General features: G+C 57.5%; 1 protein-coding gene across 1 annotated transcript in view; it reads right to left on the bottom strand.

Annotated features, from left to right (window-relative positions):
* Positions 1-27,093, bottom strand: part of GFRA2 (GDNF family receptor alpha 2) — a 32,850-nt gene extending 5,757 nt beyond the window's left edge. The window contains exons 1-4 of the mRNA XM_077191678.1: positions 26,966-27,093; positions 19,118-19,405; positions 14,765-14,848; positions 8,198-8,546 (exon numbers count right to left, since the gene is read on the bottom strand). Of these exons, the coding sequence (XP_077047793.1) occupies positions 8,198-8,546; positions 14,765-14,848; positions 19,118-19,405; positions 26,966-27,005 (761 nt within the window). The 5' untranslated portion in view covers positions 27,006-27,093. The remainder of the gene's footprint in view (positions 1-8,197; positions 8,547-14,764; positions 14,849-19,117; positions 19,406-26,965) is intronic.
* Positions 27,094-27,942: the final 849 nt, after the last annotated feature.

Raw genomic sequence — 27,942 nt, 5'->3', positions numbered from 1 at the left:
AGGATGACCTGGAGGTGCCCAAGGAACCCCTGGAGGTATCCAAAGAACCGCTGGAGGTGGCCAAGGAACCCCTGGAGGTGCCCAAGGATGACCTGGAGGTATCCAAGGATGACCTGGAGGTATCCAAAGAACCGCTGGAGGTGGCCAAGGAACCCCTCAAGGTGTCCAGGGAATGCCAGGAGGTGCCCAAGGAACCCCTGGAGGTGTCCAAGGAACCCCTTGGAGGTGCCCAAGAAACTCCGGGAGGTGTCCAAGGAACCCCTTGAGATACCTAAGGAACCCCTTGAGGTGCCCAAGGATGAGCAGGAGATGCCCAGGGAACCCTTGGAGATGCCCAAGGAAGCCCTGGAGGTGCCCAAGGAAGCCCTGGAGGTGCCCACAGAGCACCAGGGGGTGCCACTCAGAGCTCTGGGCTGGGGACAAAGTGGGGACCAAAGGTTGGACTCTGCTCCTGGAGGACTCCTCCAGCCTCTGCAATCCCTTGCTCAGGGCTGTGGACGCGGTAGGAAAACCCCAAACCCACAACAAACCCGGGGAGAAACTCCCAAAGCAGAGGAAACCCAGCAAGAGGCAAAGCACGGCAGCTCCTAATTAACAATTTCATTCTCCACGCGTGTTTCGGGCCGCCAAATTTCGATCCGGCGCTGAGATCAGTGACTCAAAGGCCTTTTTTGGGTGGATTTTCTTCCATCCCCGAGCCCTGAAGCTCCCGGGGAAGGGGAGGACGGAGCGCGGGCGCCGTTTGATTTTAATTGCGGGCCTGTTCTGTCCCATTGAGCCGCTAACTGAGCCCAACAGGAGATTGTGTTTACACAAGCAAAGCCCGGCTCAAGACAGACTCGCTGTCACGTTAAGTCAATACTTGGGAAGCCTCTCGAGTTAATTATTCAGCGGGAATTGACTGATTCTCGTGGTGAGAGCCCCGGCGAGCCCGCAGGGAGCCGAGCCCTCCCCAGCCTCTTCCTCCTCATGCGGGGGAACCCCCCCAGTGCTGCCCCTCCACCAGATTTGGGCGTTTTCACGGATTTTCACAGATTTCTCCAAGCTCTCCCAGTTCCTGTTAAATCCAGGGAAAATCTTTGCCTCTGTTCCTCCTTCTTTCCCTGCTCCTTCCTCCCTTGCTCCTTCTTTTCTTTTTCCCCAGCCTCCTCCTCATGTGAGAGACCCCCTGGTGCTGCACCTTGGATTTCCAAACCCGCCAGATTTGGGGATTTTCACAGATTTCCCGCTCACAAAACCAGGTTTGGAGAATTCTCCACGTCCTGTCCCTCGGAACCCGAGCTCTCCCAGCTCCCATTAAATCCTGGAGCAATTTTTCCCTCTTCCATCTTCTTTCCCTGCTCCTCCTCCTCTTCTTCTCCAGCCACCTCCTCGTGTAAGGGACCCCCTTGCTGCTGCCCCTCCACTTCAAAACCCACCAGATTTGGGGATTTTCACACATTTACCAATTTTTGGAGACTTCTCCACGTCCTGTCCCTCAGAACCCGAGCTCTCCCAGCTCCCATTAAATCCTGGAGCAATTTTTCCCTGCTCCTTCTTCTCCTCTTCTTCCCCCACCACCTCCTCACGTGTGAGGGACCCCTGGGTGCTGCCCCTCTGCTTCAAAATCCACCAGATTTGGGGATTTTCACTGATTTTCACTGATTTCTCCAAGCTCTCCCAGCTCCTGTTAAATCCAGGAGAAATTTTTCTCTTCTCCTCTTCTTCCCCAGCTGCCTCCACAGGTGAGGGACCCCCCCCCCAGTGTTGCCCCTTGGCTTTCCAAATCCACCAGATTTGGGGATTTTCAATGATTTCTCAGGTTTGGAGGCTCCTCCACTCCCCTCCAAACCCCTGAGCTCTCCCAGCTCCCATTAAATCCTGGAGCAATTTTTCCCTGCTCCTTCTCCTCTTCTTCCCCCACCACCACCTCACGTGTGAGGGACCCCTGGGTGCTGCCCCACTGCTTCAAAATCCACCAGATTTGGGGATTTTCACTGATTTCTCAGGTTTGGAGGCTCCTCCACTCCCCTCCAAACCTGAGCTCTCCCAGCTCCCATTAAATCCTGGAGCAATTTTTCCCTGTTCCATCTTCTTTCCCTGCTCCTCCTCCTCATGTAAGGGACCCCCTTGCTGCAGCCCCTCCACTTCAAAACCCACCAGATTTGGGGGTTTTCACACATTTCCCAATCTTTGGAGGCTCCTCCACGTCCTATCCCTCAGCACCCGAGCTCTCCCAGCTCCCATTAAATCCCGGAGCAATTTTTTTCCCCTGCTCCTTCTTCTTCCCAGACAGGCTCTCATTACAGGGAGTAATGAGGAGCTGAGCTGCTGTTTATCAAGGGAACATCCATTACGGGCGGCGTCCGTCTGCGCCCGGAGCCGCCGCGTTCCCTTCCCATGTTTGGTGCTCCATCAATCCCCGGCCAGCCTGGATCCCCTCTCCCTCCTTCCCCGGCCCAAACCTGGCCAAAATGCTTGGTGCACAAATGTCCCAAGAGGGGGAGCATCCCTGTGCACCTTGGGTTTAAATACACCAAAAAAAGTGGGGGTAAAATAAAAAAAAAAATCTGGGAAATGACTCAACGTGCCCAGTTTGGAGGCTTCAACCCCAGCCAAAATCCTCTTCACAAACATATCCTGTGAGAGGGAGCATCCCTGACCTTGCCTGGATTTAAACACACCAAAAACAGAGATAAAAATCTGGGAAATGACCCAACATCCCCACTTTGGATGCTGAGGAGCTCCAGGCCAACCTTGGCCAAATTCTCTTCACACAAATGTCCCAAGAGGGGGAACATCCCTGATCCCCCTGGATTTAAACACAACAAAAACAGGGATAAAAAAAATCCGGGAAATGACCCAACATCCCCACTTTGGATGCTCCAACCCCAATCAAAATCCTTGACAAACAAACATCCTGTAAGAGGGAGCATCCCTGACCCCCTCAGCTTTAAACACACCAAAAACAGAGATAAAAATCTGAGAAATGACCCAACATCCCCAGTTTGGATGCTCCAACCCCAGCCAAAATCCTCTTCACACAAATATCCTGTGAGAGGGAGCATCCCTCACCCCCTTGGATTTAAATACACCAAAAACTGGAATAAAAAAATCCTGGAGATGACCCAACATCCCCAGTTTGGATGCTGAGGAGCTCCAGCCCAACCTTGGCCAAATTCTCTTCACACAAATGTCCCAAGAGGGGGAACATCCCTGACCCCTCTGGATTTAAACACAACAAAAACTTAAAACTAAAAACAGGGAAATGATGCAACATCCCCACTTTGGATGCTGCAACCCCAATCAAAATCATTGACACACAAATATCCTGTGAGAGGGAGCATCCCTCACCCCCCTGGATTTAAACACACCAAAAACAGGGATAAAAAAAATCCAGGAAATGACCCAACATCCCCACTCTGGATGCTCCAATCCCAGCCAAAATCCTCTTCACACAAATATCCTGTAAGAGGGAGCATCCCTGATACCCCTTGGCTCAAACACACCAAAAACTGGAATAAAAAATACAGGAAATGACCCAATATCCCCACCTTGGCCAAAATCCTTTGCACACAAATATCCCGAGAGGGGGAGCATCCCTGACCCCCTCGGATTTAAACACACCAAAAATCAGTTAAATGACCCACCCCAGCCAAAATCCTTTGCACACAAATATCCCGTAAGAGGGAACATCCCTGACCCCCCTGGATTTAAACACAACAAAAACAGGGATAAAAAAAATCCAGGAAATGACCCAACATCCCCACTCTGGATGCTCCAATCCCAGCCAAAATCCTCTTCACACAAATATCCTGTGAGAGGGAGTATCCCTCACCCCCTTGGATTTCAACACACCAAAAACTGTGATAAAAATCCTGGAAATGTCCCAACATCCCCAGTTTGGATGCTGAGCAGCTCCAGCCAGTGGAGGCTGGGAATTTCTCCGGCACCGGCACCACTGGAGCGTGTAAGAGCAGATTATTTGTGCTCCCGACTTGCTGATGCAAGATGAAAAATCCAGCGAGCTGCAGCTGCTGAAATCAGCTCTTTTCTCCCCTTGCCTTCCCTTTCCCCTTCGCTGAGGTTTGTGCTTCGCCAAAGGTTTTTGTATTCCGGGAGCTAAAACCTGTCCCTTGCAATCAGCCACAAAAACTCCGGGACTTTGTCAGCTCCTGTGAGCTGGGAAAGATGGGAAAAAGATGGGAAAAAGATGGGGGGAAAGAAAGATGATGGGGAAAAGATGATGGGGAAAAGATGATGGGGAAAAGATGATGGGGAAAAGATGATGGGGAAAAGATGATGGGGAAAAGATGATGGGGAAAAGATGATGGGGAAAAGATGATGGGGAAAAGATGATGGGGAAAAGATGATGGGGAAAAGATGATGGGGAAAAGATGATGGGGAAAAGATGATGGGGAAAAGATGATGGGGAAAAGGGTGATGGGGAAAAGGTGACGGGGGAAAAGGTGACGGGGGAAAAGGTGACGGGGGAAAAGGTGACGGGGGAAAAGGCGACGGGGGAAAAGGCGACGGGGGAAAAGGCGACGGGGGAAAAGGCGACGGGGGAAAAGGCGACGGGGGAAAAGGCGACGGGGGAAAAGGGGGCAAAAATGGGGGGAAAGATGGGGGAAAAGGTGATGGGGGAAAAGGTGATGGGGGAAAAGGTGATGGGGGAAAAGGTGATGGGGGAAAATAGTGACGGGGGAAAGCTTCCCAAGCTGGGAAAAGCATCCCGGAGCTGCACAAATCCCAGCTCAGTTGTTCACAGAGTCCTGGGGCAGCTCCCTTGGGATTTGAGGCCGGGTCAAGGCCTCTGGAATAGATTTGTATGGAGGAAACAAACTGGGATTTCAGCCCAGGACAAACCAGATGCTGTGCTCCAAAGATCCTGTCCCCTCGCCCAGATCTGAGTCCCTGAGGGGACACAAGGAGGGACATCCCGGACCCTCCGTGCCTTCAGAAGGACAACAGGGAAGGGTTAAACCCCTCCTGCATCCAGAACATTCCACATGCAGAGCCATTCCCGGCAGGATGGAGCAGCTGGTGGCTTCCCTGTGACCTCTGTGACCGAGGGGACAGGGCTGGTGTCCAACCCCAGCAGCCCCACACAGCTGGAGAATAGCAAAGAGAGGCAGGAAAAGCTCTGGAAGGGCTGTTTTCCATGCTGGAATATTCATTTTCCCTCTCCTCCAATTATTCTGCTCTTTTTTCGGTGTGGAATTCTTGCCCTACAGGAGCAGCAGCCCCTGGATCAACCTCCATGCAGGAAAAATCCCTCTGGAAAATCCTATCCCGCCAGAAAGGGTTTTCCCTCATTAGGCTTTCAGCCAGGAGGGTCAATTAATTACCCTGGCAGGTTAATTGCTCTGGCAGGAGAATTATCTCATCTCCTGTCGCCTCCAGCTCTGGGAGCACTTGGGATCTGCTCTGGCTCCAGACACTCACCAGGCCCCTGTCGGATCGGGATGAGCATCGGGCTGGGATGTCGGATCAAGAAACTCATGGAAAATGGGAAACCCCATGGCCCGGCCTTGTCCTGCAGGATCAGGAGCAGTTTGGCTGGACAAACTCATGGAAAATGGGAAACCCCATGGCCCTGCCTTGTCCTGCAGGATCAGGAGCAGTTTTGGCTGGATAAACTCATGGAAAATGGGAAACCACATGGAACTGCCTTATCCTCTGGGATCAGGGGACATGGGGGAGTTTTGGATGGATAAACTTGTGGACAATTGGAAGTCCCACAGCCCTGCCTTGTCCTCCAGGATCAGGAGTTGTTTTGACTGGATAAACTCTTGGATAATTGGAAACCCCATGGCCCTGCCTTGTCCTCCAGGAGCAGGAAGAGTTTTGGGTAGATAAACTCAGGAGGAGTTTGGGATGTATAAACTCGTGGACAATTGGAAACCCCCTGGCCCTGCCTTGTCCTCCAGGATCAGGAGGAGTTTTGGCTGGATAAACTCATGGAAAATGGGAAATCCCATGGCCCTGCCTTCCTTGTCCTCTGTGATCAGGGGACATGGAGGAGTTTTGGACGGATTAATCCCTGGATAATGGGAAATCCCATGGCCCTGCCTTGTCCTCCAGGATGGGGAGGAGTTTTGGGTGGGTGAACTCGTGGAAAATTGGAAATCTCATGGCCCCACCTTGTCCTCCAGGATGGGGAGGAGTTTTGGATGGATAAATTCCTGGATGATTGGAAATCCCTTGGCACAGCCCAGCCCTGCCTTGTCCTCCAGGATCAGGAGGAGTTTGGCTGGATAAACTCATGGAAAATGGGAAACCCCATGGCCCTGCCTTGCTCCCCGGGGTGAGGGCACACAGGGGTTTCGTGTCCCATTCCCAGCTGGAGATGCCGGAGGGGAGTGGATGGGATGGGATTTTCTCCTGAAAACCCAGATCCAAGGAATGCATCCCTGCCCCATCCCAAGGAAAAAAATCCCCGAGGTCCCAGCAAAACTCTACAGCAAAACCAACACAAATAAACCCCAGATCTGGGCATTTTCCAGAGCAAGAGCCCCCATCCCGGCTCTCCCATGCTTCTCCCAAAAAACCTTGGTGCAACAAACCCTCCCAGCAGCTGCTGCCCCTTCCCCCTTTCCCTCCTGGTGTGGGGATTTCATTCCATGCAGGAATTAAAGCTCTGCAGCCCCCCCAGCTCTCCCAGCCCCGTTATCCCTCTCGGAGCGCGGATCTGTCGGCAGCATCCGCCTCGGAGCGCGCTGATGGAGAGGAGCTGCCATTCCCGGGTATCTTTTATTCATGGCCACCGGCTCCTTGGATTACTTTTTGATAAAAAGCCACATTCCCACATTTCAAACATCTCTGCTCGCAGCCTGGGGAAGGCCCGGAGCTCGCATTTATTTCCCTGCTGAGCGCTGGGAAGCTCCATCACCTTGACGGGAGAAGATCCCGCTCCTGGCGGGAGCCATCGGGAAGCGGACCCGGCTCCCGAGGGGGACAGGAGGGGTCGTGCCCGGTGACAAACGGGTGACAGAAGGAGCAGGAGCCTCGGTGCCCAGCTCTGCGCTGCCAAGGGGGAAACAGCGGGAATTCGGCAGCCGGGGGAGGTTTTGGGGGATACAGTTCCATCCCTGGGGTCTGTCCTCCGGGTGTCCCCAGGGCATTGTCCCAGTGCCACTCCCAGAGCCAAACAGGGGGGAAAACAGAGCCCGGGAGGTGACACTGATACTGGGGGGGTGACACTGATACTGGGGGTGACACTGATGGCCGGGAAGGTGCCACCAGTGCTAGGGAGGTGACACTGATGGCCAGGTGGTGACACCAATGCCAGGAGGGTGACACTGATGACTGGAAAGATGACACCAGTGCTAGGAAGGTGACACCGATGGCCAGGGGGTGACACCAATGCCAGGGAGGTGACACTAATGACCAAACGGTGACACCAATCCCAGGGAGGTGACACAGATGGCCGGAAAGGTGACACCAATGCCAGGGAGGTGACACTGATGGCTGGAAAGATGACACCAGTGCCAGGAGGATGACACTGATGGCCAGGGGGTGACACCAATGCCAGGAAGGTGCCACCAGTGCCAGGAGGGTCACACCGATGGCTGGGTAACAGTGACACTAATGCCAGGAGAGTGACACTGATGGCCGGGGGCTGACACTGATGACCAGGAAGGTCACACCAATGCCAGGGAGGTGACACTGATGGCTGGAAAGATGACACCAATGCCAGGAGGATGACACTGATGGCCAGGGGCTGACACTGATGACCAGGAAGGTGACACCAATGCTAGGGGGTGACACTGATGCCAGGAGGGTGACACTGATGACCAGGGCAATGACACCAATGCCAGAAGGGTGACACCAATGCTAAGAGGGTGACACCAATGCCAGGAAGGTGACACTGATGACCAGGGCTATGACACCAATGCCAGGAGGGTGACACTGGTGGCTGGGTGGTGACACCAATGCTAGGGAGGTGACACCAATGCCAAGGGGTGACACTGATTACTGGAGGCTGACACCAGTGCCAGGGGGGTGACACAGATGACCAGGCAATGACACCAACGCCAAGGAGGTGACACTGATGGCTGGGCGGTGACACCAGTCCCAGGGAGGTGACACAGATGACCAGGCAATGACACCAACACCAAGGAGGTGACACTGATGGCTGGGTAGTGACACCAGCCCCAGGGAGGTGACACCACACCCGTCCCACACCCCAAGACCCCCGTGGCGCGCCCTTTACCTGCACAGGTGATCCGCCCGGCAGGCGCCGCGCAGGTCCAGGCAGTTGGGCTTCTCCTTGTCCTCGTAGGAGCAGGAGGGGACGATGGTCTGGCGGCGGCGCTCGGCGCACGCCGGGTCCTTGCAGGAGCAGAAGAGCAGGCGGAAGGTGAACTCGCCGGGCACGCGGTCGAAGAACTGGCGCAGGGCCTTGTGGCACTTGCGGCGGTTGCAGGGCTCGGTGGCCGACAGCTCCCGGCTGCAGGTGGAGATGTAGCCCGAGCGCAGGCGCTTGCAGTTGTCGTTGAGGTTGCAGGCCTTGGCCGCGTCCAGGCAGTGGTTGCTCTTGGAGGTGGTGGCCGGGTCCATTCCTGCCCAGGGAAGAGGATATTTGGGGTCAGGGAGGTGGGGAGGGATGGATGGATGGATGGATGGATGGATGGATGGATGGATGGATGGACGGATGGATGGCGTAAAGCTGGGGAAGTGGAGTGTGGGAAGGTGGGATTGAGGAGGGGGAATTGGCCTTGACCCCAGGAGATGCCCTCAAGGCTGGGGAGATGCCATCAAAACCAGCCTTAAACTGGGCTTGGGAGATGCCCTCAAAGCTGTGGAGATGCCTTCAAAAACAGCCTTAAACTAGGCTTGGGAGATGCCCTCAAAGCTGGGGAAATGTCCTCAAAAATGCCCTTAAGCTTGGATTGGGAGATGCTCTCAAAGCTGTGGAGATGCCCTCAAAACCAGCCTTAAACTGGGCTTGGGAGATGCCCTCAAACCTGGGATGGGAAGAAGCCCTGAAATCTGTGAATAAGCCCTCAAACCTGAGATAGGAAATATCGCTGAGCCTAGGATGAGGAGAATTTCTCAAAACTGAGGAGATGTCCTCAAATCTGGGATGAAGAAATGCTGTTGACCTGGGATGGGGAGGAACCTTCAAAGCTGGAGAGATGTCTTCAAAACCTGGGGCAGGGAAAAGCCCTCAGACCCAGAGAGATGGCCTCAAAACCTGGGGTGATGCCCTCAGACCCAGGAAGATGGCCTCAAAACCTGGGAGACGCCCTCAAACCTGGGGTGATGCCCTCAAAACCCTGGGGAGATGTTCTCAAAACCTGGGAGATGCCCTCAAAACCCAGGATGAAGAAACAGCATTGACCTGGGATGGGGAGGAAGCTTCAAAGCTGAAGAGATGTCCTCAAAACTGGGGCAGGGAAAAGCCCTCAAACGTGGGGAGATCCTCAAAACCACAGAGGTGCCCTCAAACCCAGGGAGAGGCCCTCAAACCCTGAGGAGATGCCCTCAAACACGGGGAGATGGCCTCAAACACGGGGAGATGGCCTCAAACACGGGGAGATGGCCTCAAACACGGGGAGATGGCCTCAAACACGGGGAGATGGCCTCAAACCCTGAAGAGATGCCCTCAAACCATGAGGAGATGGCCTCAAAACCCAGGGAGATGCCCTCAAAACTGCAGAGAGATGCCCTCAAACCATAGGGAGATGGCCTCAAAACCCAGAGAGATGCCCTCAAACCATAGGGAGATGCCCTCAAACCATAGGGAGATGCCCTCAAAAGCAGGATGGGGAAAGTCCCTCAACCTGGGGAAGATGTGACAGGCGTCGTGTCACCCCCGTGGCATCGGTGTCACCTCCCAGCATCTCCACCCCATCCCATCCCTGGGCTGACCCCATCCCATCCCAGGCACAATCTGGGGGATCAACACCCCCCAAACCAGGGCCCCTCTGGGCAGAATCCAGGCCGTGAATTTGCAACGTTTCTGTCCTATCGTCAATTCTTCAAAGAATGGTTATTAATTATTAATTAATTAATGATTATTCAACTCCAAAAGTGGAGTAATCAACCCAGCTCCAGTGTGGCTCCCACAGCCCCTCCTGGGGCTCCCCAAAAGTGGGACAGCTCCAGACAGGGATGAAAGGGACGAGAGGATCAATCCCGTATCTATCTGGGAATCCCATCCTGGGAATCCCATCCTGCATCCAGCCTGGGAATGCCATCCCAGGAATCGCATCCCAGGGATCTCATCCTGCATCCATCCTGGGAATGTCATCCCATGTCCATCCCAGGAGTCCCATCCAAAATCCATCCTGGGAACAGCACCCTGAATCCATCCTGGGAATCCCATCCTGGGAATCCCATCTAAAACCCATCCTAGGAATCCTATCCAGAATCCATCCTGGGAATCCCATCCCAGGAATCCCCTCCCATATCCATCCCAGGAATCCCATCCTGGGAATCCCATCCTGCCTCCAACCTGGGAATGCCATCCAAAATCCATCCTGGGAACGGCACCCTGAATCCATCCTGGGAATCCCATCCCGGGAATCCCATCTAGAACCCATCCTGGGAATCCCATCCTGCATCCAACCTGGGAATCCCATCCTGGGAATCCCATCCTGCATCCAACCTGGGAATCCCATCCTGGGAATCGCATCCCAGGGATCTCATCCTGCATCCATCCTGGGAATCCCATCCCATGTCCATCCCAGGAGTCCCATCCAAAATCCATCCTGGGAACAGCACCCTGAATCCATCCTGGGAATCCCATCCTGGGAATCCCATCCTGGGAATCCCATCCAGAATCCATCCTGGGAATCTCATCCTGGGAATGTCACCCTGAATCCATCCTGGCAATCCCATCCTTCATCCATCCTGGGAATGCCACTCTGAATCCATCCTGGCAATCCCATCCCAGGAATCTCCTCCCATATCCATCCCAGGAATCCCATCCTGGGAATCTCAACCTGCACCCATCCTAGGAATCCGATCCCAAATCCATCCTGAGAGTCCCATCCTAGGAATCCCATCCCGCCTCCATCCTGGCAATCCCACCCCACATCCTTCCTAGGAATCCCATCCTGAATCCATCCTGAGAGTTCCACCCCAGGAATCCCATCCTGCAAATCCCATCCCACAAATCCCATCCCTCAGGAGAGGACGGATGAGGCCAAGCCCCAGCTTGGGAACAAATGCTGAATTTTCCTTTCTTTTTTTTTTTTTTGCTGGGAATGATGGATCACCCTCCACAGCCCAGGTGCCGCTTCTGAATTCTCCTCATCCCTCATTCCCTTCCCTCCACATCCCAGCCAAATCCATGGATTCTCCTCCATCGCCTCCCAGCTTCTGCTGGCACCAAGGAAAGCTCCTAACTGGCCTAATTGGAGGGTGCTGCTAATTAACAGGGCAGGGGATGGACACATCAAGGGGAAAAACGGGATTGGAGAGGTGGGGCAAAGGAGGATTTAGGTGGGGAAAAGGTGGATTTATTTGGGGAAAAGGTGGATTTAGGTGGGAAAAAAGGGATTGAAGAGGTGGGGAAAAGGTGGATTTAGGGGGGAAAAGGGGATTGAAGATGCGGGGGAAAAGTGGATTTAGGTGGGAAAAGGGGATTGAAGAGGTGGGGAAAGGGGGATTGAAGAGGAGGGGAAAAGAAGGATTTAGGTGGGGAAAAGGTGGATTTGGGTGGGGAAAAAGGAATTGAAGAGGTGGGGGAAAAGGGGATTTTAGATGGGAAAAAGGGGATTGAAGAGGAGGGGAAAAGGAGGATTAAGGTGGGGAAAATGGGATTGAAGAGGTGGGGAAAAAACGGGGGATTGAAAAGGTGGGGAAAAAAGGGGGATTGAAGAGGTGGGGAAAAAAGGATTTATGTGGGAAAAGGGGATTGAAGAGGTGGGAAAAGGGGATTGAAGAGGTGGGAAAAGGGGGATTGAAGAGGTGGGAAAAGGGGATTGAAGAGGTGGGAAAAGGGGGATTGAAGAGGTGGGGGAAAGGAGGATTTAAAAGATGGGGGACAGCGGGGTCTCTTCACTCCCCTGGTTTTGGGGGATGCATGGAGCCCTGGAGGGGCGAGCAGCGGATTCCCGGCACGAAGCCGGGTGTCGGGGATCCGTGGGAAGCGGCAGCCGATTGTCTCCTCCTCGGGAGCTTCGCTCCTGCCCTGCCCGAGACCTGCGGGGACCCGGCTGCATCTTAATGGAGCCGCGGCTTTGGAAGCGCCGCGCTCCTGTGGGGGAGCTCATTAATAAAGCACGAGCATGAAAATTTCATGAGCAGAGACGGAAGCGGGGCCCGAGGAGCTGGGGACGGGGGCTGGGGCCACCAGCTGTCCCCTCTGCGCGTCCCCACGGCCGCTGGGCACAGGGGACGAGGATGAGGAGGATGAGGAGGAGGAAGATGGGGCAGCGCTGCCGAGGATGGGGGGGGGTTTGGGTGTGGAGAATTCCCAGCTGGAGCCTCTCCCGTCTTCCACGGGCTGTGATTTCCTCGGGATCCAGCAGGGACGAGCATCCCGGTCTTCCCTGCCCAGAGCGGGGGTCCCGCAGCGTGGGGAGGGGGCTCCGCGGGCGCTGCGCGCTCTTTACGCGCGGGTTACGCGCAGGTTACACAGCCCCTGCTCCCAATTATCCCTGCGGGCAATTAACAGCTCCTGCTCCAGGAACGGCTCCAAGAACGCGCTCGCTTCAGCGCTCGCCGATGGCCCCGGAGGTCCCGGGGAGGGGACAGGGACACAGGGACGGGGTGGCAGCGGCAGCGAGGCCGCCCCGGCGCTCACAGCCCCGTTCCCCACCTTCCCCCATCCCCAAAATCTCCCCTCGCGGCTTTTCCTGCGCCTCCCGCATAATTCGGTGTCTAATCCCCGCTCCAGACTTCCAGCTGGAAAGGTTCCGGATTTTGCAGCTCCAAGGGTTTTTCTGACGTCAATGCAATCCCAAAAAAGGCGGGAGAGGGTGGCAGCGTCACCCCAAAAACCCGCGCCGAGCTCCCGGGGAGAATCCACCTGGGAAGGGCCGGGAAATTCCCCCCGGGGGCTGCAGGGGACAGCGGGGACAGCGGCGGGGTCACAGCCCCGCTCGGGGATGGCCCCGGGGAGGGGACAGGGACACAGGGACGGGGTGGCAGCGGCAGCGAGGCCGCCCCGGCGCTCACAGCCCCGTTCCCCACCTTCCCCCATTCCCAAAGTCTCCCCTCGCGGCTTCTCCTGCGCCTCCCGGATAATTCGGTGCCTAATCCCCGCTCCAGACTCGCTGCTTTTCAGATTTCCGGCTCTGGGTTCTTTTACTGTGACACAATCCCCCAGAAACACCTAAAAAAACCCTAAAAGCATGTTCTCAGCTTGGGTTCTTTTGTTCTTACAAAACCCCCTAAAAACCTAAATAAAAACCCCTAAAAACCTGTTCTCAACTCGGGGTTCTTTTATTGTGTCAAAATCTCCTAAAAAAAACCTAAAAAACCCTAAAAATTCTCGGCTCTGGATTCTTTTATTGTTACAGATTTCGCAGCTCCCAAGTTTTTTCTGACACCAAATTAATCCCAAAAAGGCCGGCCCGGGGAGTGGCAGCGTCACCCCAAAAACCTCAGGGGTGCTCCAAGGGGTTCCAGGGGACACAGGAATGTCCTAAGGGATACAAGGGTGCTCCAAAGGGACACAGGGATGTTCCAAGGGGGTCCAGAGGACACAGGAATGTCCTGAGGGACACAGGGATGGTCCAAAGGGACACAGGAATGCTCCAAGGGGTTCCAGGGGACACAGGAATGTTCTGAGGGACACAGGGATGCTCCAAGGGGTTCCAAAGGGCCCAGGGGTGCTCCAAGGGACACAGGAATGTTCTGAGGGACACAGGGATGCTCCAAAGGGACCCAGGGATGTTCCAAGGGGTTCCAGGGGACACAGGAATGTTCTGAGGGGCACGGGGATGCTCCAAAGGGCTCAGAGATGCTCCAAGAGACCCAGGGATGCTCCAGGGGTTTCCAAGGGACACAGGGATGCTCCAAAGGGACACAGGGATGCTCCAAGGGTCTCAGCATCCCTCTCCCATCCTGAGGGTCCCAAATCCTGCGGAACACCAGGAATTCCATGGGGAATTCCATGGGAGGAGCTGCACCCCCCTGGGGCCAGGGCTGGCTTTGTGCCTCCCCCAGTGCTGGGGACGGCACAGATCCAGGGAATCCCGGGAATTCCACATTTTCCAGCCATATTTTATAGAAACCCAAACTGGAATGAACTCTTGGGGAGACCCTGCAACGAACAAACACCAGGAATTGGTTTGGGATGACCCTAGAATGAACAAACACCAGGATCTGGTTTGGGATGACCCTAGAATGAACAAACACCAGGATCTGGTTTGGAGAGACCCTAGAATGAACAAACACCAGGATCTGATTCGGGATGACCCTAGAATGAACAAACACCAGGATCTGATTCGGGATGACCCTGGAATAAACAAACACCAGGATTTGGTTTGGAGAGACCCTAGAATGAATAAACACCAGGATCTGGTTTGGGATGACCCTAGAATGAATAAACACCAGGATCTGGTTTGGGAAGACCCTCCAATAAATAAATACTGGAAGCAAAGAGCTAAAACCCTACATCCCAGCCTGGGATGATCTGAAACAGAGAGAACCCACCCCAAAAATGCGTCAGAGTGATGCACAGGACCCCAAATTTGGGGGGAAGAGAAGGGGAGGAGAGGCTGGAGGAGCAAAGGAGGAGGGAGGTGAGGGATGGAGGATTTCCCTGGCTGGGAGCAGCTCTGTGCTCAAGGCAGGAGATAAAACACGGAGCTTTTATTACCTGAGAAAATTGAAGCGAGTCTGAATATATCAGAGAGACGAGAGGTGACCGGCTCGTACGGGGAGGCTTCATAAAACTCCTCTCCTTTGGCAGGGGGGAAAAAAGGGAGAGAAAAAAAGCAAATTATTAAAGCTTGTGGTGAATAATCTCAGCCAGTCCCAGAAACAGACACCGCCCTGGTTTGGGGAGGGAAAAGGAAAAAAGGGTTCCAGGCACTGGGATTAAAGGGAAAAGGGGGTTTGGGAGAGGTTCTGGGAATTTTGGATGTGGTGGTGGCCAATCCCAAAGGATTCCAGAATTGGGGGGAATTGGGGTTGGGATATTCCAGGGACTGAGTTCAAGGCTGGAAGTTTTGGGGTCCCCACTCAACTCTGGGTTCTTTTGTTGTTACAAATTCCCCTAAAAATGCCTACAAACCCCTAAAAACCTAAAAAACCCTAAAAACCTGTTCTCAGTTCTGGGTTCTTGCTACAAAATTCCCTAAAAATACCTAAAACCCTAAAAAACCCTAAAAAACGTGTTCTCAACTCTGGGTTCTTCTATTGTGACAAAATACCCTAAAAACACCTAAAAAACCCTAAAAACCTGTTCTCAACTCTGGGTTCTTTTATTGTGACAAAATACCCTAAAAACACCTAAAAAACCCTAAAAACCTGTTCTCAACTCTGGGTTCTTCTATTGTGACAAAATCCCCTAAAAACGGAATTCAGGAATCCCCTGCGTGGAAATCCCAGCGGGGAGCAAAGCAGGAGGGTTTGCTCTGGGCCCGGTGACATTCCCGGGAAATTTGGGAGGGAAATCCCAAAATTTGGGAGAGAAAGACCCCACTGGGATGCTGGGCTGGGTTCTCCCTGTCCCGAGTGCGATGGGATTTGGGGACAGCACCCCAAGGGCAGCTCTGGCTCCTCCTGATCCTCACCAGGAATGGGAACAGGATCCAAACCCCTCTCCAGGCCATTCCCAGGAAATCTGGGGGGGGAAATTTGGGAGGGAAATTTGGGAGGGAAATTTGGGATGTCCCTGCTCCCCATGGGCTCTCACTGCTGCTCCCAGGGTGATCGGATTTGGGGACAACACCCCAAGGGCGGCTCCTGATCCTCACCAGGAACGGGATCAGGATCCAAACCCTGCTCCTTGGCCCCATTCCCAGGCGATTTTGGAGGGAAATTTGGGAGTGAAATGGGATCTCCCTGCTCCCCGTGGGCTCCCAGCGCTGCTCTGGGGATTGACGGGATTTGGGGACAACTGATTTGGGATTTGGGGACAACTGATTTGGGATTTGGGGACAACTGATCCTCCCCAGGAACGGGATCAGGATCCAAATCCTGCTCCTTGGCCCCATTCCCAGGCGATTTTGGAGGGAAATTTGGGAGTGAAATGGGATCTCCCTGCTCCCCGTGGGCTCCCAGCGCTGCTCTGGGGACTGATGGCATTTGGGGACAGCTGAGTTGGGATTTGGGCTCCTCCTGATCCTGCCAGGGACCGGGATCGGGACCCAAACCCCGCTCCCGGCCGTTCCCTCTCCCCTCCCCGCCTCTCCCGCTCGAACCCAGCGCGAGCTCCGTCGCTGCCATCAATAATTAAACACCCGCTTGACTCCTGCTGCTCGCCGGGGAAATTACCGAGCATTAACGGGGCGCTGGACCTGCCTGCAGCCGCAATTAACCCCCGGAAAGGAGGCTGGAGCCTCCCTAATGGCAGGGAGAGCTCGGGGGGGAGGAGGGGAACCCCGAAATCCCCGCTAAAAGGCACAAATTTGCGTTTGAGCGCCACAAAGGATCGCCACGAAGCTTCCCCTCCCTCCCTCAACCTCGGTTTAATCGCTGCTCTTCCCTCCTCCTCCTCCTCCAGGTGCAGTTGCCTTCCCAATTCCCTCATTCGCTCCCAAAAAAACCCCGGGAAGCTGCTCAATGAGGGCAGTTAATGAGAGGGAAAAAACAATTAGGGCCTAATTCCTGCTCTGGGCCGGGCTTTGGGGCTCTGATTCCTGCACTGACCCAGATTTGGAGGGAATTTCACCCAGGGGGGCCCTGGGCTCAGGTACGGCTCCCCTGCATCCTCTGGAAGAGTTTTCCCAACCTCTGGAACAGATTTTCCCACCCTCTAGAACAGATTTTCCCAGTTTTCCCACCCTCTGGATGAGTTTTTTCAGTTTTCCCACCCTCTGGAACAGATTTTCCCACCCTCTGGATGAGTTTTCCCAGTTTTCCCAACCTCTGGAACAGATTTTCCCAGTTTTCCCACCCTCTGGATGAGTTTTCCCAGTTTTCCCACCTTCTGGATGAGTTTCCCCACATCCTCAGGCACAACTCCTCCATCCTCAGCTCCAGCTTCCCCACCCTCAGCCACACCTTTCCCACAGGATTCCAGAATTCCTGGCCTGATTTGGGCTGGAAAAGGCCTTAAAAATCTCATCCCAGCCCCCCTGCCACGGGCAGGGAGCTCTGCCAGCAGCCCAGGGGATTTTGGCACGAGCACAGGTGGGTCTGGGGGCTCGGTGCTGGGGCTCCAGGGTGTCCATCTGGATTCCCTGGAGTTTTAATCTGAATTTCTTGGGATTTTCACCTGAATTTCCTGGGGCGCCCATTTTTCCTCCCTGGGCTCCACGTCTGTTCTATCTGGAGATAGCAACCCCCTCCCCATCCCCATCACCCCAAGACGCTCCTTTGGGGTCTCCTCCACCCCAAAACTCTCCTTTGGGGTCTCCCCATCACCCCAAGACGCTCCTTTGGGGTCTCCTTTAGGGTCTCCCCATCATCCCACACTGATCCATTGGGGTCTCCCTCTCCCCATCACCCCAAGAGGCTCCTTTGGGGTCTCCCCAGGGCGCTCCTTTAGGGACTCCCCATCACTCCCCAGGGTGCTCCTTTGGGGTCCCCCCCTGCCCATCACCCCAAGATGCTCCTCTGGCCTCTCTCCCACCCCAAATCTCTCCTTTGGGGTCTCCCCGTCACCCCACGCTGATCCATTGGGCTCTCCCCATCCCCATCACCCCAAAATGCTCCTTTGGGGTCTCCCCATCCCCATCACCCCAAAATGCTCCTTTGGGGTCTCCCCATCCCCATCACCCCGGGGTGATCCATTGGAGTCTCCCTATCAGCCCTAGGGTGATCCATTGGGCTCTCCCCATCCCCATCACCCCAAAATGTTCCTTTAGGGTCTCCCCATCACCCCATGCTGATCCATTGGGGTCTCCCCATCCCCTCAAAACTCTCCTTTTGGATCTCCCCCACCCCAAAACTCTCCTTTGAGGTCTCCCCATCCCCATCACCCCATGCTGATCCATTGAGGTCTCCCTCACCCCAAAACATTTCTTTTTTGGATCTCCCCAACCGCAAAACGCTCCTTTGGGATCTCCCCATCACCCCCAGGGTGTTCCTTTAGGGTCTCCCACACCCCAAAATGCTCTTTTGGGGTCTCCCCATCCCCACCACCCTGGGTGCTCCTTTGGGGTCTCCCCAGGCCTGTCCTTTGGGGTCTCCCCATTTCTGTCACCCCAGGGTGCTCCTTTAGGGTCTCCCCATCATCCCACACTGATCCATTGGGGTCTCCCCACTCCCCCCACCCCAAAATGCTCCTTTGGGGTCTCCTCCACCCCAAAACGCTCCTTTAGGGTCTCCCTATCACCCCAGGGTGCTCCTTTAGGGTCTCCTCCACCCCAAAATGCTCCTTTAGGGTCTCCCCATCCTCATCATCCCATGCTGATCCATTGGGGTCTCCATCACCCCAAAACACTTCTTTGGGATCTCCCCACCACCCCAAAACACTCATTTGGGATCTCCCCACCACCCCAAAACACTCATTTGGGATCTCCCCATCACCCCAAAACACTTCTTTGGGATCTCCCCACCCCAAAACATTCATTTGGGATCTCCTCATCCCCATCACCCCAAAACTCTCCTTTGGGATCTCCCCATCACAGGGCACTCCTTTGGGATCTCCCCATCACCCCAAGATGCTCCTTTGGGATCTCCCCATCCCCATCACCCCAAAACTCTCCTTTGGGATCTCCCCATCCCCATCACCCCAAAACGCTCCTTTGGGGTCTCCCCATCACAGGGCACTCCTTTAGGGTCTCCCACACCCCAAAACTCTCCTTTGGGGTCTCCCCATCCCCATCACCCCACGCTGATCCATTGAGGTCTCCCTCACCCCAAAACGCTCCTTTGGGATCTCCACATCACCCCCAGGGTGTTCCTTTAGGGTCTCCCACACCCCAAAATGCTCCTTTGGGATCTCCCCATCCCCATCACCCCAAAACTCTCCTTTGGGATCTCCCCATCACCCCACGCTGATCCATCGGGCTCTCCCCATTTCCCCCCACCCCAAACCCCTCCTTCATGCCCCCCGTACCTTCTGCCAGCCCCAGGTGGATGCTCCAGTAGATCTGCAGGCACTGCAGCTCCTTCTTCATGCCCCTCTTGCAGCGGCAGCGCTCCAGGGGGCTCTCCTGCAGCACGCCCAGGGCCAGCTGGCACTCGCGGTTGGCCAGCAGCGTGTTCCTGTCGCGCCCGGCCAGGCACTGCCGCAGGGTGCGGTACCGGGAGCTGCAGCCCGGGTCCGCCACGCACAGCTCCGTGGCTCGAACGCAGTCCACGGGCACCGCCGGGGGCGGCCCGGCCAGCGAGCGCAGCATCTCGTCTGGGACGGGGAGGGAGCGAGAGGAGGGCACGGTGAGCATTGACATGAAGGAGCGCCCCAGATAGGGTAGATGGGGAAAATCTCAAGAAATTCAGGTGAAAAGCCCCAGGAAATTCAGGTGAAAATCCCCAGGAAATTCAGGTGAAAACATCAAGAAATTCAGGTTAGAATCTCCGGGAAATTCAGGTTAGAATCTCCAGGAAATTCAGGTTAGAATCTCCGGGAAATTCAGGTGAAAGCACCCAGGTGAGCACCTCAGATAGGGCAGATGGAGGCCCCAGGAGGGAAAATGGGCAGGGAATTCAGATTAAAAACCCAGGGAAATTCAGGTTAGAACCCCCAGGTTTGATCTGGGGGGTTTTAATCCGGCCCAGCTCCGTGGCTCTCACACAGTCCATGGGCACAGGGGGCGGCCCAGCCAGCGAGCGCAGCATCTCATGTGGGACGGGGAGGGAGCGAGAGGAGGGCACGGTTAGGGAGGAAGGTGAGCGTTGACATGGAGTGCCCCAGATAGGGTAGATGGGGAAAATCTCAAGAAATTCAGGTGAAAAGCCCAGGAAATTCAGGTGAAAATCCCCAGGAAATTCAGGTGAAAATCCCCAGGAAATTCAGGTGAAAATCTCCGGGAAATTCAGGTGAAAATCTCCGGGAAATTCAGGTTAGAATCTCCGGGAAATTCAGGTTAGAATCTCCGGGAAATTCAGGTTAGAATCTCCGGGAAATTCAGGTGAGAATCCCCGGGAAATTCAGGTGAAAATCCCCGGGAAATTCAGGTGAAAATCCCCGGGAAGTTCAGGTTAGAATCCCCGGGAAGTTCAGGTGAAAATCCCCAGGAAGTTCAGGTGAAAATCCCTGGGAAGTTCAGGTGAAAATCCCCGGGAAATTCAGGTGAAAATCCCCGGGAAATTCAGGTGAAAATCCCCGGGAAGTTCAGGTGAAAATCCCCGGGAAGTTCAGGTGAAAATCCCCGGGAAGTTCAGGTGAAAATCCCCGGGAAGTTCAGGTGAAAATCCCCGGGAAGTTCAAATTCAAACACCCAGGTGAGCACCCCAGATAGGGCAGATGGAGGCCCCAGGAGGGAAAATGGGCAGGGAATTCAGATTAAAAACCCAGGGAAATTCAGGTTAGAACCCCCAGGAAGTTCAGATTAAAACGCCCAGGTTTGATCTGGGGGGTTTTAATCCGGCCCAGCTCCGTGGCTCGAACGCAGTCCACGGGCACCACCGGGGGCGGCCCGGCCAGTGAGTGCAGCATCTCGTCTGGGACGGGGAGGGAGCGAGAGGAGGGCACGGTGAGCATTGACATGAAGGAGTGCCCCAGATAGGGTAGATGGGGAAAATCTCAATTTTCCTGAATTTTCCCAGGAAATTCAGAGAAAACATCAAGAAATTGAGGTGAAAATCCCCAGGAAATTCAGGTGAAAATCTCCAGGAAATTCAGGTGAAAACATCAAGAAATTCAGGTGAGAATCTCCGGGAAATTCAGGTTAGAATCCCCGAGAAATTCAGGTGAAAATCCCCGGGAAATTCAGGTGAAAATCCCCGGGAAATTCAGGTGAAAATCCCCGGGAAATTCAGGCGAAAATCCCCGGGAAATTCAGGCGAAAATCCCCGGGAAATTCAGGTGAAAATCCCCGGGAAGTTCAAATTCAAACACCCACGTGAGCACCCCAGATAGGGCAGATGGAGGCCCCAGGAGGGAAAATGGGCAGGGAATTCAGATTAAAAACCCAGGGAAATTCAGGTTAAACGCCCAGATGAAAATCCCAGGAAATTCAGACTAAAACCCCAGGGAATTCAGATTAAAACCCCAGATGAAAATCCCAGGAATTTCAGGTTAAAACCCCAGGGAATTTCAGATTAAAACACCAGGAAAGGAAAGGGGAGGAAATGAAAGGGGGGAAAGGAAAGGGATTCCTGTCTGGGAGGGTCTGGGATGGAATTCCCAGAGGAGCTGTGGCTGCCTCGTCCCTGGAAGTGCTCGAGGCCGCCTTGGGATGGTGGGAGGTGCCCTTGCCCATGGCAGGGGCTGGAATGAGACCCCACAATCCCGGGAGGATTTGGGTTGGAGGAGACCTTAAAACCAGCACGGGCAGGGAGCCGCCTCCAGCCTGTCCTGGAGCAATTCCAGGGATGTCCCTGCTCGCCCCCAGCCGAGATTCCCAAAAAATGGGAAACTGGGAAAAACTGGTGGGGGTGGGAAGGTGCAGGGTTAACCCCGCACCTCGGCTGGGGGATCTGATGTTCCCTGCTCCATCCCTGTTCCATCCCTGTTCCCTGCTCCATCCAAAGGGATCGATGGCCCCGATCCGTTCCCGGAGTTCTCCGGAGCCACGGGAGCAGCGGCTCCATCCCGAGCCCGATTCCCGATCCTGCCTTTGGCTGTTCCCAGCCCCGTCACGGGATTTTTAGGGCATCTGACTCACGGATTTTGGAGCCTTGGCAGGGCCGCGGGGCTCCAAAATCCTGTCCTGCAGCACTTCCAGGGAAGTGGAATCTCCACAGCCGAGACTCCCCGGTGGGGTGGGAAGGTGCAGGGTTAACCCCGCACCTCAGCCGGGGGATCTGATGTTCCCTGCTCCATCCAAAGGGATCGATGGCCCCGATCCGATACCCGGGAAGCAGCGGCTCCATCCCGATTCCCGATCCTGCCTTTGGCTGCTCATCGTTCCCATCCCCGTCACGGGATTTTTAGGGCATCTGACTCATGGATTTTGGAACCTTGGCAGGGCCGCGGGGCAGCTGCGGCTCCCAACAGGCGCTTCCCCCTCGGGTGGCACCGGGCCAGCCCGGCCGGCTCCTGTCGCTGTCGCTGTCCCCGCTCGGACCCTGCCCCCGCATTCCCACCGCTCCCCCGCCATCCCCAGCATTTCCGCGTCTGCTTTTCCCCCTGGAAATAAAATATTGCTGCTAAATCCGGCCCAGGCACAGCCTGGCTTGTCCCCTCTCGGCGCAGTTGGGGACAGGCGGCGCTGGTCCCCCCACGTCCCCAGGGTGTGGGGACAGGACCCGCTGTCACTGCCGGCCCCTCCTTCACCCCACAGCTCCCAGGGAAAGCCCTGGAGCGGGGAAAAATGGGAATGACAGGACCTGGAGGGGACCCTGAGCCGCTCCGGGGGCGATGGGGAGGGGACCCCTCTCTGTGCCCGCCCGGCCGGCTCCTGTCCCTGTCCCCGTTCGGACCCTGCCCCGCATTCCCACAGCTCCCCCGCCTCGGAGCAGGGAAAAATGGGAATGGCAGGACCTGGAGGGGACCCTGGGCCCCTCTCTGTGCCCGCCCTGGTGCCCCCCGAGGGCGGTGGGCACGGGGGACCCCTCGTCCCTGTCCCCTCCCGCCTGGCACCGCTGGCAGCCCCTTCCCAGCCCGGGTCTGGCAGGGGGACAGTGACACCTACAGGAACGCGACAGGGGCCACCCGTGTGTCCCCCCCAGCGGGCGGGGCGGCTCCCCTGCCACCCCCGGGGCTGGGCACGGGGGCCGCCCTCGGGAGCAGCTGGCGCCGGAGCGGGCACCGGAGCGGGTCCCGGACACCGGAAAGGGTCCCTGGGCACCGGAGTGGGTCCCCAGCACCAGAGTGGGCACCGGAGAGGGTCCCTGGCACCAGAAAGGGTTCCTGGGCACTGGAGCAGGCACCGGAGTGGGTCCCGGGCACCAGAAAGGGTCCCTGGGCACCAGAAAGGGTCCCTGGGCACCAGAGTGGGCACCGGAGCGGGTCCCTGGCACTGGAGCTGGCCCCTGGCACTGGAGCAGGCACCGAAGTGGATCCCTGGCTCTGGAGCGGGCACTGGAGCAGGTCCCTGGCTCTGCAGTGGGTCCCTGGCTCTGGAGCGGGCACCAGAGTAGGTCCCTGGCACTGGAGCAGGTCCCCGGGCACTGGAGCGGGCACTGGAGCGGGTCCCTGGCCCTGGAGCGGGTCCCTGGGCAGCTCTGAGCACCTCAGGGGCCTCTGAGGAGGGACAGGAGCAGGGTGGGCAGTGCCCAGGCGGGGACAGCTCCGCTGGCTGTGGTCACTCCAAGGAGCAGATCCCACAGATCCCACAGGTCCCACAGATCCCACAGGTCCCACAGGTCCCGGTGTCCGGCCGATGTCCCCAGACGGGCCCCGCTGGGTTCTGGCAGGTCTGGAGGGTGCCCAGGAGCCCCCACAGCCACGTTAGATCCAGGCTGGAGCAGCAGATCCCCCTTGGGAAGGCAGGCCAGGCCAGGCCAGGCAGGATTGTATTCCACACAGGATCCATGGAGGGACCAGAGGAGAAACGGGACCCCAAACGCTGATCCCGGGGCTGGGAGTGCCAGACCCTCACCATGGGCCATGGGTGATGCCTTCGGGTGGTGCCTTGGGACTCTGCCCCTTCACACACCAGGAAATCCCATCCTGAAGCACCCAAAAAAATGAGAAACTGGGAAAAACTGCTCCTGCTGCAGCCATGGCCACCGGGAAACCACTCCAGGGCATTGGAGACATTCCAGAGATCCACCGGGCACGGAGAGCTGGCCCGGAATTCCATGGAGAGCCATTCCAGAGCTCCACTGGCTGTGCAGAGCTGTTCCAGAGCTCCATCAGGCACGGAGACTATTCCAGAATTCCATGGAGAGCCTTTCCAGAGCTCCACGGGGTGTGGAAAGCCATCCCACAGCTCCACCGGGTCTGGAGATTCATCCCTCAGCTCCACCGGGTCTGGAGAGCCATTCCAGAATTCCATGGCCATGGAGAGCCATCCCAGAGCTCCACCAGGCATGGAGAGCTATTCCACAGATCCACTGGGCGTGAAGAGCCATTCCTGAGCTCTGCTGGGCTTGGAGAACCCATCCAGAGCTCCACTGGGTGTGAAAAGCCATTCCAGAGCTCTGCTGGGTGTGGAGAACCATTCCAGAGCTCTGTTGGGCGTGGAGAACCATTCCAGAGCTCTGCTGGGCGTGGAGAACCATTCCAGAGCTCTGCTGGGCGTGGAGAACCATTCCAGAGCTCTGCTGGGCGTGGAGAACCATTCCAGAGCTCTGCTGGGCGTGGAGAACCATTCCAGAGCTCTGCTGGGCGTGGGGAACCATTCCAGAGCTGCAGTGGGTGTGGAGAACCGTTCCAGAGCTCCTCTGGATGTGGAGAACTGTTCCAGAGCTCTGCTGGGCGTGGAGAACCATTCCAGAGCTCCACCACGTTCCAACCTCTCCCAGCTCCAACTCACACTTCTCCAGAAGCCTCTCCCCAAAAATCCTCTCCTCCAGCCACGTTCCTGTCCCCCACGGACAGGGCAGGGCCACATCCTCGCCCTGGCACCACCTGGAACATCCTCGGGTGCCCTCCCGGTGCCAGCTGGGCCGGGTTGGGAGCCCCACAAGAAATCCACCCTGGGGAGCAGCAGGGATGAGCTGTGTGGGCGAGCTGGCCCAAATCCTCCTGGGTTTTGCCATTTTTCCCACTTTTCCCCCGCAGTTTTGCAGGGAACGGGGTCCTGCCGGCCCCTCGGTGGCACCGCCGGAGCCGGGAGTGGGAAGGGCGGGCTCAGCCCTTTGTGCTGCCCCCAAATCCCGCAGGATTGGGGCTTTTCCCAGCCTGGCCACTTCCCCTGGAGCCCCCGGCTCCTCATTCCCACCGGGCAGTTTGTGTGGAGGGGGAAGCTGAGGACGGGGATGATTTTCTATCCCCAATAAAAATTAACCCTTCCCGACAGAGCCGCCCTCCCCGAACTCCCGGCGCTGAAACATCTGCAGAGAATTCCCGGCTAATCCCCGGCAGGCTCGGGGGTGCCGGAGCACAGCGAGGATTTGCACAAGGCGCTGGCCTCTTTTCCTGCCGCTTCTCCCGGCTCCAGCAGCCTCTTCCCGAGCTCTAATCCATGTTCTCCTGCTCTGCTGCTGCCGGAGACCTCCGGACACTCGGCAGCTTTAGAGGGAAATGTTTCTCCTGGCGGGGATCACGCCGGAACACGCAGATTCCCAGCCAGGACCAGCCAGGGATTTTCTGGCTTCCCGGGAATGATCCCGGCTGGGAAGAGCTGGATGTTCCCTGCTCCAGGATCCTCAGAGCGAGGCCACGCCGTGGAAAGAACCTTGGCCACCCTATCCCTGGGTCTGGGGGTGCAGGGTCCCTGCTCGGGGTCCCCAGAACCTCGGGGACACCCAGCAATGGGGGTGCAGGGTCCTGCTCTGATGCCAACCCCACAGAATGATCCCGGCTGGGAAGAGCTGGATGTTCCCTGCTCCAGGATCCTCAGAGCGAGGCCACGCCGTGGTCACCCCATCCCTGGATCTGGGGGTGCAGGGTCCCTGCTCGGGGTCACCCAGGGATGTGGGGGGGACACCCAGCAATGGGGGTGCAGGGTCCTGCTCTGATGCCAACCCCGCTGTGAGGGCGGGTGGGCCCTGGTTCGGATGCCTGAGGTCAGGCACCCCTGTCCCCCCGGAGGTCCCTGTGCCCCAAATTTCCCCCCGAGCCATCCAGCTGTGCCCACACACGTCCAGCTGTGCCCCCGGCCAGGCTGGAGCACTCTTCCCCCGCTCTGCACGGGGCTGTCCCCACTCGTGTCCCCACCCCAGTGCCCCTTTCTCTGTGTCTGAGGGCTCCACCCGAGCTCCCCGACCCCGGCAGGGCTCCCCCAGCCCAGGGCTCGGTGCCCCCTCCCCAAAGGTTTGGGGGGCGCCCGTCCATCGCTGGGAGCCGGGCAGAGCCCGAGCCCCCCGTTCCACCGGGAGCCCCCCGGGACGAGGCTGTGCCAACCTTCAAGTCTCCCCCAGCGGCCTCCAGCCCCTCGTGCCTGTCCCTGCCGCTCGTCCCTTGTCCCCTGTGCCTGTCCCCGAGCCCAGGATGGCTCCGCAAAGTTCTCCGGGCGCTGCAGCGAGCGGGGATCGCATCCCCGGCAGCCGCGGGGCTGCGGGAACCGGGAGCGGCGCCGGGAGCGCGGCACGCCCGAGCCGCGGAGGGCGAACCCCCAGCATTGCCCGTTTCTTTTCCTTTTCGCCCCAAACCCAGCGCGGTCTGCGGGTGCTCCCCTTGCCAGCGGCGGCTGCCGGGGATCGGGAGCGTTCTCCGGGCACAAAGCTCCGAGCCGAGCCCGCGGCTCCGGCTCGATCCGGGCGCGGGGACGGCGATTTCCCCAGGCAGGAACCGGAGCCACCGAGCTCAACTTTGCCCGCCGAGTGCCCACAGCGCCTTCCCAAGCTCTGGAATGATCGGGGCGAGGATGGAGGGCAGCGGGAGGGGGAGATCTCCCCCGAAAGGCAAATCCCGCTTTGCCAAGGGGAGCGGGGATGGGAGGCGGGCAGGGCTGCGCTGCTGGGTGATCCTGCCCGCTCCGGCCCCGAGGGGGCGGCTGGGCTGGTGTCCCCCGTGTCCCCCGAAGCCCCCCGAGCCCCCCTCCCCGTTTCAAGTTGACGGGGAATAGGGGATGAAGTTGAACCCCCCTCTCTCTCTCTCTCTCTCTCTGCCGCAGCGGCGGTGCCAGCTCGGAGGGGCTCGCCCCCCGCCCCAGCCCCGCAGCCCCTCGCCCAGGGAGGGGGGGACGCGCCACCTCGGCCGGGCGACAGCCGCCACCCCGCCCCCGGCACCCCCGCCGGGGCCACTCACCTACGAAGAGGACGATGCAGAAGGCGTTTGCCAAGATCATGGTAGGAAATCCACGCGCTCCTCCACGTGTGCGAAAAAATTATGTTAAAAAAAAATCAGGCACCAAAAAAAAAAAAAAAAAAAAAAAAAAAAAAAAAAAAAAGAGGGGGGGAGGGGGGGGAGGAAAAAAAAATTGAATAATTCCCAAGGCGGTCAGGTAGATCCCAAATCCGAAGCGGAGGGAAGGAAGGGGGGGTTGCTCCGCCCGGCCGGAGCCGGGTCCTCAGCCGCTCGCCGCCTCCCGCATCCCCGCCGGGCTCCGCTGCGCGCTCCGGGCTCCGCCGGGCTCCCGCCGGCTTCTGCCGAGCTCCGGCTGCCGGGGAGGGGGCGCGGCGAGGGGCGGCTGCGCTCCGCCGAGCCCCGGCGAAGGGGCAGAGCCGGCGGGGCCGCCGTCCCCTCCCCGCCCCTCCGCCGGGGCCGCCCTTCCGCCCGGGGCGGGGGTCGGGGGGGCTCGGTGCGGACCTGTGCTCGTTATCCTCCATGCCCGTGTCCCCATCCATCCATCCGTCCGTCCATCCGTCCATCCATCCATCCGTCCGTCCGTCCGTCCTGGCTGGGATGCACCTGCCCGGCCCCTCCGCGGCTCCCGCGCTGCCGCAGAGCCCAAGGCGAGACCCCCCCCGCCCCCCCCAAATTCCAGCCCCGGGCCCCCCGTGCTGCTCCCGCCGAGGGGGGGAGAGGAGGGGACACCGGGGGCTGCAGGGACAAAGTGCCACATCCATGGGCGGGTGACAGCCGTGGGGGTGGCAGGGACAAGGTGCCACATCCCTGGGGGGGTGACAGCCACTGGGGTGGCAGGGGGACAATGGGACAAGGTGCCACATCCCTGGGCGGGTGACAACAGTGGGAATGGGAGAGGGACACCAGGGGGCTGCAGGGACAAGGTGCCACATCTCAGAGTGGGTGACAACCGTGGGGTGGCAGGGGGACACTGGGAC

Source organism: Agelaius phoeniceus, chromosome 30 (assembly GCF_051311805.1).
Source record: "Agelaius phoeniceus isolate bAgePho1 chromosome 30, bAgePho1.hap1, whole genome shotgun sequence".
Classification (NCBI taxonomy): Eukaryota; Metazoa; Chordata; class Aves; order Passeriformes; family Icteridae; genus Agelaius; species Agelaius phoeniceus.
The sequence above is the reverse complement of the archived record's forward strand: the minus strand, read 5'-3'. Positions and strand labels throughout refer to the sequence as shown.